This window comes from Colobus angolensis, unplaced genomic scaffold, assembly GCF_000951035.1.
Source record: "Colobus angolensis palliatus isolate OR3802 unplaced genomic scaffold, Cang.pa_1.0 Scaffold24, whole genome shotgun sequence".
Taxonomy (NCBI): Eukaryota; Metazoa; Chordata; class Mammalia; order Primates; family Cercopithecidae; genus Colobus; species Colobus angolensis.
The window spans coordinates 10,488,639-10,503,071 of record NW_012115599.1 but is presented as its reverse complement, the minus strand read 5'-3'; the positions used below and the strand labels follow the sequence as shown (position 1 = coordinate 10,503,071).

At 50.7% G+C, this 14,433-nt stretch overlaps 1 protein-coding gene across 2 annotated transcripts in view; it reads right to left on the bottom strand.

Annotated features, from left to right (window-relative positions):
- Positions 1-14,433, bottom strand: part of CPNE5 (copine V) — a 98,520-nt gene that overhangs the window by 46,100 nt on the left and 37,987 nt on the right. Inside the window, exons 4-9 of one of the 2 annotated variants that reach the window (XM_011945320.1) lie at positions 14,032-14,135; positions 12,610-12,649; positions 12,320-12,396; positions 8,405-8,464; positions 6,231-6,281; positions 5,868-5,931 (exon numbers count right to left, since the gene is read on the bottom strand). In XM_011945320.1, the coding sequence (XP_011800710.1) occupies positions 5,868-5,931; positions 6,231-6,281; positions 8,405-8,464; positions 12,320-12,396; positions 12,610-12,649; positions 14,032-14,135 (396 nt within the window). The remainder of the gene's footprint in view (positions 1-5,867; positions 5,932-6,230; positions 6,282-8,404; positions 8,465-12,319; positions 12,397-12,609; positions 12,650-14,031; positions 14,136-14,433) is intronic. The other variant, XM_011945321.1, reaches the window with a different exon arrangement.

Sequence of the window (14,433 nt, the reverse complement as noted above, 5' to 3'; positions counted from 1 at the left end):
AAAAAAAAAAAAAAAAAATTAAAAAGAAGAGCTTTTAGATAGATGGTTGGGGCCACAGTACATTTATTGTCTTCTCCTTAAAATGTGCTGGATTTTCCAAATCTCCTAGAATTAACATATTATCTTTTTTAGTCAGAAAAAAATAAGACATCCATGAAAAAGAAAAGGAATCATTAGTCACAACTCTGAAATTCAGCACTCCAGCAGGAGGAAACACATCAGGAGCTGGGGGTGATTCTGGGAGTAGGACCCTCTAGGAAGAAGAGGCTGGAGCTGGGCTCATGGGACAGGACGTCAGTGAACACCCCACAGGCTGGAGGTTATTCATACGCAGATGGTGGGCACAGAAGAAGCTGGTCTGAGAGGCTGGACCTGTCTTTATGCATTGACTATAATCACCATGTTGAGGCCAAGCTGGCTTTTCTTTGTTTATTAATGACGGACTTCCCAAACAATCCAATCAGTTGTGCATCTGTTGATTTGGTCATTCAGAGGCTGAAAACCCCAGACTGACCGTTTTCCCTCCCACCCATTGAGCCTGTGTTTCTGGGATACTAACCAAAATCCGTCAACTGAAGTTCAAAAGAAAAACAGGACGATTTGGATATGAGGATGTTCACTACAGTATTGTTTATATTGTTTCCTAAAAAGAACAGCTTTGATAAATGACAGCCCATCCATATAATAGAGAAATAACATGCAGCTATTAACTACATGTTTTCTAAAAATGTATAATGCTATAGGAAAAGGCAGGCTATAAAACTAGATGCTATATTACATCAATTATAAGAAAAATTATGTACATGGACACTCAAAGAAAGCCTTGGAGGAAGCACATCAAAATGTCAACAGTGATTATCTCTGAGTGATTTTTCCATGCTACTTATATTTTTCTATATTTTCCAACTTGTTCATAATGAACATGTTATTTTTTTTTAGCATCAGGAAAAAATGTTTTTGTTTTGCTTTGGTTTTTAAGGCCAGATAAATTATTTCTAAGACCAAAAAATTTCAAACTAACCTTAAGAAGGGTGATGTTTGAATGCTGGTTACACAGGATGTTCATATCGGTCCCAGTCACAACACACGTCTCTCCTATGTATCAACCTGCATACTTCTGAGTCTCGAAGAACCTTCACCACCTCCCCCACTTAACTTGACTTTTCCTTCTCATCTCTCTTTCTCCATGGCTCTTCCCTCTTCCCTCATCTCTCAGGTACAGAAACTGGCCTCTCCCTGAAGCTTGTCTTTGGAACAGTGAAAGTTTTGATTGTGTTGGGATCCAGGCTGCTAAGTTTCCCAGCTCTGAGGTCCCACACAATCTGGCCCCAACTCCCACCATCAGAACCTACAGTCTCATCTTTCTGACTCATCATCCATCACTCCTGCCCCAGGGCCTTTGCACAGGCTGCTCTGTCTGCCTGGACCAATCTTCCCGAGGTAACTGGAAGGGCTCATTCTCCCACCTGTCTCTATATATTGGCATATTACATAGTATCTACACATTTTCCTTCAGGATAGTCAAGAGTCTGATCAAATAGTAGTTGTAAGAAGAGGCACTGGATCTGCCAGGGCTAAGGACCACTGCTCTAATGTGATTGCTGGTTGGCATTTCCATCTCTCACACTAAATTAAAAATTGTGGGAGAGCAGGATCAAAGCATATTTCCTGAACTGAAATGAAAGAACACATGAGCACGCTGGTGACACCTAAGGGGTGGTGAGGCCCCCAGGGGCAGTTATGGTGTGAAGTTCTAACTCCCTCTGCTCGAGAGAGGTGAGGCACACTCCATCACTGCCTCCTCCATGACCACCACCACCATCCTGGCTGGGACGGCCAGTCGGGTGGAGGGACCTGACTAGGAGGTAGTATGGACATATTATCCTGAGCTGGAAAGTCCTGACTCCAGAGCAAGGCAGGTCTGGGTGGCTGACAGGTCTCTAGGGGGAACCAAGGGGCTGGGAAGTGAAGGGCAAAGAGCTATCCAACTCTCTGTATTGACAACAATTCCTACTTTTTTTTTTTTTTTTTTGGACAAGGTCTCACTCCGTTCCCTAGGCTTCAGTGCAGTGGTGCAATCATGGTTCACTGCAGCTATGACCTCCCAAGCTCAAGTGACCCTCCTGTCCCAGCCTCCTGAGTAGCTGGGACCACAGGCATGCACCACCACGCCCTGCTAATTAAAAAAAATTTTTTTGTAGAGATGGTCGGGGGGTTCTCACTGCGATGTCCAGGCTGGTATCGAACTCTTGAGCTCAAGCTATTCTCCTGCCTTGCTCGGCCTCTCAAAGTGCTGGGATTATAGGCATGAACTCCAGCCTCCACTGCTCAAAGCCAGCCTGCCTGTTGAGGGCAATAGCCCCACAAGGAACAGAAGGTCGGCGGCTGTTCCCTGTACTGTGAGGGCTGGAGGCTCCAAGGGTGAGGGAAAGACTGAGGATTAGGGGTCCAAGGCCTGAGCTAGAATCCCAGCAATCTTAGGCAGGCCACTAACTTCTCTGCATCCATAAAACAGGGCCACTCACACCTACCCAGCCCCCTAGCCCTGCGGTCAGAATCAAATAAGACTAAATAAGAGAGTCTCGGTAAACAAATGTTGGCCAGTATTACAGGCAGTAACAATCGCTTTACTGCTGAGCAGAACTGAACCTTGGGTGATTCAGAAGGCCCTTCGGGAGACCAGCCTCATCATTGCCAACATCAAGTACCATTCGATAGTATTTGGATCAAATTCTGATTGTGGGAACTTCTTTGGCATTTAAATTCCAGATGAACAAGGCTTTTCTATAACCTGTCAAACTATGCTGGTGACACGCTGGAGTCCACTGTCATCCTTTGCTGGTTCCCATCCGCCCACGCCGTCCCCATGGATGAAGAGAGGGTTTGTCTACTTCGGCAAAATGTATTCATTTGAGCAGGAAGCCCTGCTCTGGTGAAAAATCATCTCTCAGACCCCACCCTCTTCCTTTGATCCTCCCACTGAATGCTGAGCTGGAAAGACGAAGCAAAGCTGTTCAGATGTAATTATTTTAATTCAGCCAGATGCTGGGAATTAGTCTCTTTTCCTTGCAAGGATTCTAGGGAGAGACAGAACTCAGCTAAAGATGCCCCAGAAGAAAAGGAGCTGACAATCTCAGGAGGAAGGGAGGGCGCTCCCTGCCTCCGACATAGACCCCTTGTGCTGGAACAGCTTAAATCAAGAAAACTGCTGCCATCCCTGGGTGAAGGAGTAGGGAGGACTGGGGAAGAAGGAGGAAGAGGGAGGGTTTAATACCTGATAGGTATTAAACCTAAGACTGCTTACCAACCCCTGGAATGCTAGACCAGTAACGGCCACCAGCATTGTCTAGAGCGTTAGAATTTCCAAAGCGCTTTCATGTATGTGACTTTATTTGGTTATAAACTAGGAAGAAAGTCACCAGCTGGGCTAGAAGCTTGGGGAAACACTGAATTTAGGTTCAAGGAATTCGGATGCACCCTTTCCTAGGCATCTGTTAGACACACTCACATTCATGAACTCCTTTAACCCTATCAGCGCCAAGCTGCAGGTGGAGAACGGAGGCTCTGGGAGCTGCAACAGCTCTCTTCCACGGGGCAACTGAATTCTCTCCCTTGTCTGAACTCCAGTGGCATCCAGATCCTCAGCGGACATGTGTGTTTTGTCCATGACCTGGTGCTGAACACAAGGTCTGTGCTTTCTAAGCATTCAGTCACATATTCGTGATGGGTCCTCAGGAACGCCTACTGCACCCCGAGTCCTGCCCCGGGTGTACACATTGGGTGGGGTTCATTCCCGCTGCCAAGTGCCTTCAGATCCACTGAGATAAACAGATAAGCAGAGCAACCAGGGTGAGCAGTTGCATATGAATTTCTTTGGTCATCTCTATACTGCCCTGTACTATCGATTCTGTGTTCATGTGTCTTATTCTTCCACTGGAAGTCCTTGGAAACAGAGTTTGTAACACCACAGCCCAGTAGTTAAAGACCTTGGCTCTATAAGCAAACTGCCAAGTTTCAAATCTCTTCTACTCAGTGTCTGTGTGACCCTGGACAGGTCACTTAAGCTCTCTGTGCTTTGGTTTCCTTATCTATAAAAGTGAGGAAAACTAATGAGGACCATAATTCATCAGATATTATAACACATCATACTACACACTACATTATGTATTATAATACATTAGATAAGTAAGTCAATACACGTAAACCGCTTAGCACAGTGTATGGCCCAAAATAATGACTCAATTAATGTTCTCTAACACTGTTATATCTCTATACCAGCAGCTCTCAAAGTATGGACCAGGAACCCCGGGGGATCTTTGTGGTCAAAACGATTTTCATAACAATGCTAAGATGAAGAGTTTTCCAGAGGTTATCCGACAGGGATTTCACAATAGATTGACTACAGAAGCAGCCATGAGAATCTGGATGTCTTCCATTAAGTCAGACATTAAGGAGATTTGCAAAAATGTAAAACATGGCCACTCTTCTCATTAAATGATTATTGTAAGTTATTGTTGTTTTTCAAAATATGTTATTTTATTTATTTATTTTTTGAGACGGAGTCTCACTCTGTCACCCAGGCTGGAGTGCAGAGGCTGCAGTGACCTGAGACTGCAATCTCATGAGCCACTGCACCCGACCTCAAAATATATGTTATTTATGTTGACCCATAATGGGTTCAACTATTGTTATTTTTAAAGGAATTAATACATACATTTTTAAAAATTCTGTTTAAATTTCTGGTAGGGTAAATATTGATCGACAGCTGATCCATAGCACTGACCTCCCAGGAAGGTAGGAAAATCTTGTAGCTGATCCATAGCACTGACCTCCCAGGAAGGTAGGAAAATCTTGTTTCTCTTGGTCATCCCTCCCAGCCCCACGGGAAGCTGTGTTCCCAGGGTAGCCCAGGCTTTGTTTACGCTTGCACCCTGCCCCTCCCTGCATCTGTCCCAGCCTCCTCCTCTTCTCTCCAAGCTCCACCACTTTCCCACTATCTATAGCCACTCTTAGTAACGTAAGATAGCAGCGGTTTCGGGGCTGAGCTCAGATCTTAGAATCAAGCTGACCTGGAGTAGAATCTTGGCTCTGCTGCTTGTCTTCCTTGAACAGGTGACTTTGCCTCTCTGAGCCTCAATTTCCTCATCCATAGAATGGGAATAACATTTTAGTACTTACTTCTTAGGATGATTGTCAAGAGCAGCGATAACTTATGTAAAGTGCCTATTTCTTGACAAATACTGACCATCACCATTATGATACTTTATCATTATTGTTAATCATGAGGTCCCCTGAGCCCCTTCTTGGTGTGCTCAGCTGTTCCCATCTCCTGATCCCCAACAGTCCTACAGAAAAAGCAAGACCAGGGCTGCCTGGTACTGCAGACTTCTTCCCAACATATGCAAGCGCACAGACACACTCCATTCGCCCCATGCAGGGTGTCACCCTACTCCAGAGATGAAAGTGAAAAATGACAGCTAAATGTCAAGCACCCAGGCTTCCTTCAAGACTGAAAAGGTCTTTGCTGCCACAGTGTTGGTGCCAAGGCAGTCTCGGCTCAAGGACACGTGAGTGGCGGCTGTGTTGGGGAGGGGAGGGAGCCCTGGCATGGGAGCCAGGGGACGGAGCTCAGCTGGGCTCTGCTGCTGACTGTGGGTGAGTTCCTTCTCCTCTCTGGGCCTCAGTCTGCTCAGCTATAAAAAGGGAAAACACCCATTAGCTCCGATGTTGCAGAATTCTATGACAGCCGGGTCAGCATCAGGAGCCCTGTCTACCCTTGGTTCCCTCCAGGGGCTCAGGGAGGCCAACCTGCACTCCGTCACCGCCCACCCCAACCACGTCCTGTGCTGGAGTCCTCTGCCACTCACCCTACAGTTGCTGAGCTCCTCAGCGGACAGGATGATGGTGCCACATTTCTTTCCTGGGACACCACTGGGAGAGGAGAAGATGAAAGAATGGAAAGCCAGACAAAGACAGAGCCATAAACCTGATACTCCCTCAATCAGCCCCTGCCCAGCCTCCCCCTCCCGCTACCATCTAGCAGATCTGCCCCAAAGCCCCTGAGAAGACAGAGTCTCCCGAAATCCTTGTGGCAGTGTGGCCTAGTGCACTGCTTCCTGGGGCCGGGTCCCCAAGCCTGGAGCTGCCCCACCCCCTGCTCCCCGAGAGCCCACCAGGAAGGGTAGTGCCTGCAGTGAAAGTCCTAGAATTGGAAAAGCATCCAGACTCACCCGGAGGCTTCCAGACCAGTGGTTCTCAAACTTTCCATCCAAAGACCACTTCTGTGGGCAAAAGACCTCATGGGCTAGCCACCCCGCCTCACACCCAGCTGACCCCCACAGTCCCAGGACAGCCCAGCTGTGAGCCACTCTGATGTGTCGTGGGAGGCAGGAAGGCAGGAGGGCTGGTGGACCCTCGCTGGTAGCTTGCCCAGGCTCTTTCCCATGGCTACGTCCCCTTGAGTGCCTTGGCTGGGGTCTCCCTGGGAGTGAGAGATCCCAGCCGACTGTGCAGCTCCCCAGTGAAATGGGCAACCAGGTCAAGGTCCGTGAAGTCGGTCCACCCCAGCACATCCCTCCAGGAGGGCAAGTTCTTCAGCTGGGGCTCCACCCAGGGGACCTGAACCACCTCTTCCCCTGGTTAGATGGGCTTTGGGCACCAGCCCAGCCCACTCCGATGTTTGGGACTAAGCCAGAGGTGGGGGAGGGGCCACTGGGAGGGAGAGGAAAATGTCGGATTGTCCAGCAGCTCTGTGACTTTGGGCTCATTCCTGTACCTCTCTGAGCCTCAGTTTTCTCCCCTATATAATGAGTGTGACTGTATATACCCACACAGTGCCTGGCACAGAGAAGGTCCGCAGTGAGCAGCATCCCCCTCCCCGCACCCTTTGCTTCACAATTGTGCAATCCTGGTAAAATCCAGCCTCACACCTCAGGCCAGCCACAGGGCCACCAGCATGCTGTCTGTGGAACACACTTTGAGAACCACTGATGGAGCTCTTCCCAGCACCAGCTCTTGGAGGGAGAGGCTCTCAAACAGAGGAGGCAGGGGAGGAAGGGAAGCCAGCCCTGAGGCGTTGACAGGACAGCCCAGATTTCTCCAAATCAGGTGAGCAGAGCAGGGGCCACATCTGGGGCATCCCCTGCCACGGACAGGGGGACAGTGCCTGCCAGCTTGTCCCTCTAGACTTGGGCAGCTGAGCTGAGTGCCTCAAAGCCCTTCCCCACTCCCTGGTCCAGTCCTTCATGGTAGTAAAGACATGATTTGTTTGCCCAGGGAGATAGAATCCTCCACGCCAGCCTCCTCCGCCCCATGTTTCTCCATCTGTTCCTCTCTTTGCCTCTGAGTCCTTCTTCTATTTCCGATCCTTCTTTCCCTCCTCTCCAGCCCCAACCTGCTCCCACCTTCTTGGCCTTCCTTTCTCTCTCCCTCCCTGTCTCTGTATCTCTGTCTGCCTCCCGCTGCCTCCCCAGTTGCTGCTTCTCTACTCTCCGGGTGAATTAGCATTCACGCTCTCCCTGGGCTGTGAGCATCCCCGGCCCCCTGGAGGCCCCTTCCCCACCTGCAGCTGGTCCAGTGGCATATCCAGCTGCTGCAACCTCAATTCCTGACAGCTCTCAGGGAAGGCCAGGGGAGCTCTGGTTACCCCAATAAAATGCCCTTCTGCAGAGGCCCCTGCAGGCAGAGGTTCCCTGCCCTGCACTCCCCCACCCCCAGCCCCAGTGGGCGAGTGGGCGTGAGAAAGAAGCCAGGGTGGGAACTCCCCAGCCGGGAAAGAAGGGGAGGGAAGGAGGGGGAGGCTCTGCGTTGGCCACATTTGCATGAGGCCAGCCGAAACCAGATGGTCAGGGTGGTGGAGTGAGGCTGGCCCACCGCAGCTGGCTAGCAAACGAGCAAACGTGAAAAGTGGGGATTCAGCTGGATCTACTCTGTGGTGAGGAGGAGGCAGACATCCAGCAGCCAAAACAAGGAAGGGGAACAGGGGGGAAAGGATAAAGAGAGGGGAGGAAAGAGGGGGAGAGAAGGGTGGGGATTGGGGGCCCAGAGAAACCAGGCCAGGGAGAGAGGAAGGGAACAGAGAGTGCCCAGCCACACTATTCCTAGACATCCCCCTAGACATCCCCCACCTGTAAGCCCCACCCTCTCCCTGAAGTCCCAGGAGCCACCGGGGCTTGAGATGCCCAAGCTCAAGCTTGGATGGGGGAGGGGCTCGCTGCCAAGTCGGGGCTTCTGTTCAGGGCCAAGAGCTTGGGTGCCTAAGGAGGAACCCAGGACTCTCTGTCCCCTGGATCAGGGCCAGATTCACAGGGATGGGAGCAGGGACGAGGCCCAGACTCTGAGGCCCCCTTTGCAGAGCTGGTTGAATGTCTAAGGACTCCAGGGCCAGATATGTCTGGTGACCTACCCGTTGGACACGGCTGGCATGGGTTTGCCCGTCCTGGAATTCAGGCTGAATGCACCTATCCTGTGGAGAGAGGGGAAGAGAGAGCATGCCATGAGCTGAGTACCCCCATCCAGACAGGCCAGCACACTTGGCATCCAGATGCTTGGAGACAAGCGGCTGCTCCGGAAGTCATTGAAACAGGATCAAAGTCACAGGCCAGAGCAAGCAGAGCCCTTCTTCTGGGCAAATTCCTCTCCCTCAGTGGTTCTCAAGGTGGGATGCCCAGACCAGCAGCACCAGCGTGTCCTGGGAACGTTATTAATAGGAATGTAAATTCCCAGGCCCAGCCCATACCCACAGGATCAGGAACTCTGCGGGGTGGAACCCAGCAATCTGTGGTGACCCTGGTGCCTGCTGCAGTTTGGGAACCCCTGTTCTCCCTTTCTAGCCTCTGCATCCAGACTGCGAGATGGGGAGACTGCTGGAAGAATCACATGAGATCATGACATGGGCTGAACTGTATCCCCTAAAATTCATGTATTAAAATCTTAATCTCCAGGACCTCAGAATGGGACTATATTTGGAGATAGAGTCTTTCTTTTTATTTTTTTTTAATGTTTTATTTGAAACAGAGTATTGCTCTGTCACCCGGGCTGGAGTGCAGTGGCGCGATCTCAGCTCACTGCAACTTCCACCTACGGGGTTCAAGTGGTTCTCCTGCCTCAGCCTCCTGGGTAGCTGGGACCACGGGCATGCACCACCACACCCAGCTAATTTTTGTATTTTTAGTAGAGACAAGGTTTCACCATGTTGGCCAGGCTGGTCTTGAACCCTTGATCTCAGGTGGTCCGCCCACCTTGGCCTCCCAAAGTGCTGGGATTACAGGCATGAGCCATTGTGCCTGGCCTGGAGATAGGGTCTTTAAGGAGGTAATTAAGGTAAAATGAGGTCATGGCAGTGGGTCCTAATCCAATGGCTGGTGTCCTCATAAGAAGAGGTGACTAGGACACAGAGGTGCACAGAGAGATGACAACGTGAAGACACAGAGATGAGAAGGAAGACAGCCATCCTCACAAGAAATGAGCTCTGTTGACATCTTAATCTCTGATGTCTAGCCTCCAAAATTGTGAGAAAATTCATTTTTGTTTTTTAAGCCACTCAGTTTGTGGCATTTGCCACAACGGCCCCAGTGAACTAACACAGATTTCACAAGCAAAATACTGACGACCCTCATGCCTGGCCCAAAATATGTGTCCAGTAAACAGGAGATTTTCACAGGGTTTAGTCAGGAAGACAACTAAACTAAGACACATAAAATATTTGATGAGGTAAAAGGTCCACCTCCCCCTCCAATATTGCCATCAACCTCTGTATTTTATCTTATCTTATCTTATCTTATTTTATTTTATTTTTGAGAGGGAGTCTCGTTCTGTCACCCAGGCTAGAGTGCAGTGGTATGATCTCAGCTCACTGCAACCTCCACCTCCTGGGTTCAAGCGATTCTCCTGCCTCAGCCTCCCTAGTAGCTGGGACTACAGGCACGCGCCACCACACTGGGCTAATTTTTGTTTTTGTTTTTTTTTTTGAGACGGAGTCTCACTCTGTCGCCCAGGCTGGAGTGCAGTGGCCAGATCTCAGCTCACTGCAAGCTCCGCCTCCCGGGTTTACGCCATTCTCCTGCCTCAGCCTCCCAAGTAGCTGGGACTACAGGTGCCCGCCACCTCGCCTGGCTAGTTTTTTGTATTTTTTAGTAGAGATGGAGTTTCACCGTGTTAGCCAGGATGGTCTCGATCTCCTGACCTCGTGATCCGCCCGTCTCCGCCTCCCAAAGTGCTGGGATCGCAGGCCTGAGCCACCGCACCCGGCCTAATTTTTGTATTTTTTAATAGAGATGAGGTTTCTCCACGTTGGTCAGGCTGGTCTCGAACTCCCAACCTCAGGTGACCTGCACCCCCGTCGGCCTCCCACAGTGCTGGGATTACAGGCGTGAGCTACTGCGCCCAGCCAACCTCTATTATTTTAGATCTTGTTTGTCCTTTAAGCCTCAGTTTCAAAAGCTGTCCCCATAGGAAGTCTCCCTCAATACTCCCCCACCCCCAGAAAGAGTTCCCTGTCACCAATGGTGGACCAGGTGACAGCAGGCAGGAAACAGACCCAAATGACTAGTGGTTTTGGACCCAGGCAGCTGGGAGCTGGGAAGCACAGACACCTTCCCTAGTAGGTCATCTCCAACCTGGCAACCCACGTAAAGCCATGGGTGGGGGTGCTGCTGGAAAGAGCAGATGCTAATGGGTGTGCTACACTTAGCACATGGTTAACACTGAAGTGGGCACAGGGGCAGATGTTCCTAGAGAAAGAATATAAAATTATGAATAAAAATTGTTAGAAATATGTCCTAAGAGGGAGGGGCCTACCAAATATGAATGTGAATTTTGTATCCTTTTTTTCAAGAGGCCCTCAAATTCTATAAGCTACAGAGGCCCCCAAAACAGGGGTTTTCCCCTTGTTCTCAATAAATGATAGCTATTTGCATTGTTTTCTAGGAACCCAGAGATGAGACCTTTTGGGAGCCAAGGAAACATTTCCAGGAGCCCAGGGACCATGAGTTACTGAGGGTCCCGGGCAAGGATCTGGAAGAGAGATCACACACACACGCAGACACACACACACACACACACACTGCAGTTATTATTATTTTGAGACAGAGTCTTGCTCTGTTGCTTAAGCTAGAGTACAGTAGTGCAATCTCGGCTCACTGCAACCTCCTGGGTTCAAGAGATTCTCATGCCTCAGCCTCCCGAGTAGCTGGGACTACAGGTGTGCACCACCACGCCCAGCTAATTTTTCTGTATTTTTAGTAGAGAGAGGGTTGCACCATGTTGGCCAGGCTGGTCTCGAACGCCTAAGCTCAGGCTATCCACCTGACTTGGCCTCCCAAAGCCCTGGGATTACAGGTGTGAGCCACCGTGCCCGGTTCACACTGCAATGATTGATCATGGTGAGGGGACAGCGTCCAGTGGGAACTTGGCAGAAGCAAGCAGGGGGCTAATGATCTCCCTTTCCTGGGCTCTTTGCCCTGTGGCCTGGATGCCCATCCCAGTCTGCCCTCTCTTTCCTGGGCCCTGCTCATGAGTGTCAACCTAAAATATTCAAAAGGCTCAGGATCCAGTTAAATTAGTTTATTTAAATGCAAAGTGTGAGGGTGGCCGTCCAGAGAAACATGGACACCAAAAAATGGTGACCAGTGTTCCCCAGTGTGGGGAAAGGTAAGAATTGTTTATACAGGCACGGGCCCTGCCCCGGGACTTCCTGAGAAATAGGGACAAGAGAGGTCACCCTTACCACCTGGCCAGCCCTGGCTGCCCCTGAAGACATCCTCAGGCTCCACTGTGAGAAGCCTTGGGATTCCTCATCCCAGAGCCTGCTTCAGAGCAACAGCTTTTCCCTAAAAGCAAATTAAGCTCAGGGACTGCCAGGGACAGGATGGGACGGGAGGGGCCTCACTGTAGCCAGCTCTGGCCTACAAGCTGTGAACAATCTTAGGAATATGCTATGTGTGTAGAGCCCTGGGTTCAAATCCCAGCTCTCCCTCTTTCTAGCTGTGTGTCCTTGGGCAAGTCACTTCCCCTCTCTGGGCTTCAGTTTCTTCTTCCACACTATGATAGGGGTCAGGGTGGGAATAGATTATATGGTGTCTAGTCTATTCCCTCCTGAGCCTTCCCGGGAGATGGGGCTCTAATAACTCAGCCTGGGTTCCCCTGAAATACCTGGATTAGAAGCCCCGTGAGAGCAGTGATGCGTGGGGTCTCTTTATTCCTAACAACCCTGCAGATGCCAGTCAGAGCCAGCTGACCGCTTTGCCCCCGCCCTGAGCCAGCCCCCAGCTGAATGGGCAGGAAGTTGGCCCATCACTGGGAAAGCAACCCAGACACTCACGTGAGGGGCTTCTCCAGGCGGCTCCCAGGGGACCCCACAATCTCTCCAAGGGTGCAGAAGGCCTGGCCCAGGAAATCCTGCATGTCCAGGGAACAGAAGAGACCAGTGTCACCCACTCTGCTCACAGCTATCCCGCCTCCCCCATCACCCAATTCCTGGAAGTGTGAGAGCCCTTAAATGACAGGGCGCAGCCTTGGACACACATTCCATCCCAGCAAAGCCCCGGGCCCACCCGAAGGATGGCATTTCAGAAACTGTGGAATTGCCGAGCGGTCACTGGCAGAACTCACGTGCTTGGATAAATCGGGACTCTTAGAGTCAACGTCGTATCTGCAGGGAACACAGAGAAATGATGAAGGCAGCTGTGGATGTTCCGCCCAATCCTGCCTGGGTTCTCAAGTTGAGTCAGGGCCCCTGTCCCCCAAAAACAGGTCCCAATGCAGTGAATATTTCCAGGAGTAATTGTTGGAAGGCATGAAAGGGAGCCTTCTGGGTGCTGGACATGTTCTGTCCTTGAGCTGGGTGATGGTCAGAGGGGTGGAAATGGATGTAAAAATGCATCGTGGAGTAGGCGTTAAGATTTATGCACTTCACCATGTGTATGTTACACCTCATTAAAAACGGAAAAAATTAAATCAATGAACTCTGTCGGCCCGGCTGGTTCACAGGTGGCTGAGCCACCTTACCTTTCCCTCCCCTCACTTACAGAGTTTCCCATCTTTACTCTTTGCAGTTAAGCCTTGGCTGCCCGTGGTGCTAATACCTTGCTTCTGACCTTCCCTTATGGCTTCACCCTACCCAGGCCTGCCTAGCTTGCCCACGGGCCTGGTCACTCAAGAAGGAGGGAGGCATTGACACCTTCACCTCAGCCGTCTACAGGCAGCGTGATGCAGCTGGCCTCCTCCCCTCACCTGGGGTCTGCTCACCTGGAGCCTCACCTGCCACCTTCCCCCAGCATCTCCCACCCACCCTCTGGCATCTCTGTGGCCAAACAGCCATGCCAGGCCCAGATGACTCCTGCTGAGAGATGGTCATTCTCTTATCAGCCCTCTCCAAAATGTCACCAGGTGACTTCTCTACAATGGGCTGTGTTGACTCTCCTCAGCCTCAGTACCTCCCATCATTCCTTCCAAAGTTATTTCCTTCCACTGCATTCTTTCCTTTGCTCCCTAAGGTGCCAAATCCCCTTCTTTCCCACTCTGACCACTCTTCTGTGGGGCAAAGACTTTTCAAACCATCCCATACCCCATAAAAACAACATCACAAACTCCCCGGCCTGTTTACCAAGCCTGAAATCCCACCCTGATCTTTAATGTCAGGAGAAAGGCACTCTCATCTTCCGATGGATACTAGATGCCTGAGCCCCACCAGCCAGGCCACCTCTGTGGGAGGGGAGGCTGCAGGGACCCTCTCCCAGAACACGCTTAGACAGAGGAAGCAGCCAGTGGCTCCCTCCTGGTTACTAGGGGAGAAAAGGGCTCCCAGAGGCACAGCCAAGAGTTGCCTTCAGGATCTTTCCTCAGCGGATATTCCCCGGCACCAAGAAGCTTGCCTGATGCCATCCCCAACTTAACTGAGACAAACTGTTAAATTTGTCTCTCCTGGTGAGGGTGCAGGCAGACTTCAGCTAATTGCCACTTCTATCCCAGGCCAACCTGGGCTCCCGCTAATATCTCAGCTCCTACCACCTCCCCCAACCATCTTCCACTTACAAATCAAAACGGAGGTTCTGCTTCTCCTCGAAAAAGTAATCCACAATGAACTTGCGCACGAAGTCGGGATTGAGTGTGTTGTCGATGACTTCGGTACGCCCGAACTGCAAAAGAAGTTGGAGGGTAAACCTCAGGGCCGGGCTGGTAGGGCCGGGGAGAGCACTGGGCTCAGAGCCCCTTAGTCCTGGTTCTGGCAGTTATGAAAGCCCTGTCTCTCCAGGCTCCTGACATCCATCCCCTCCAATCAAAGCATGAGTTCTTCCATCTGACAGTGGAAGGCATGTACAGTATGGCTCCAACCCACATGGCTTCTCCCCATCTCCATGCAAGCTGATGGTCTTCATACCTGAGCAGGCCCTTCCCTTCATCCCCATCTCCATGCAAGCTGATGGTCTTCATACC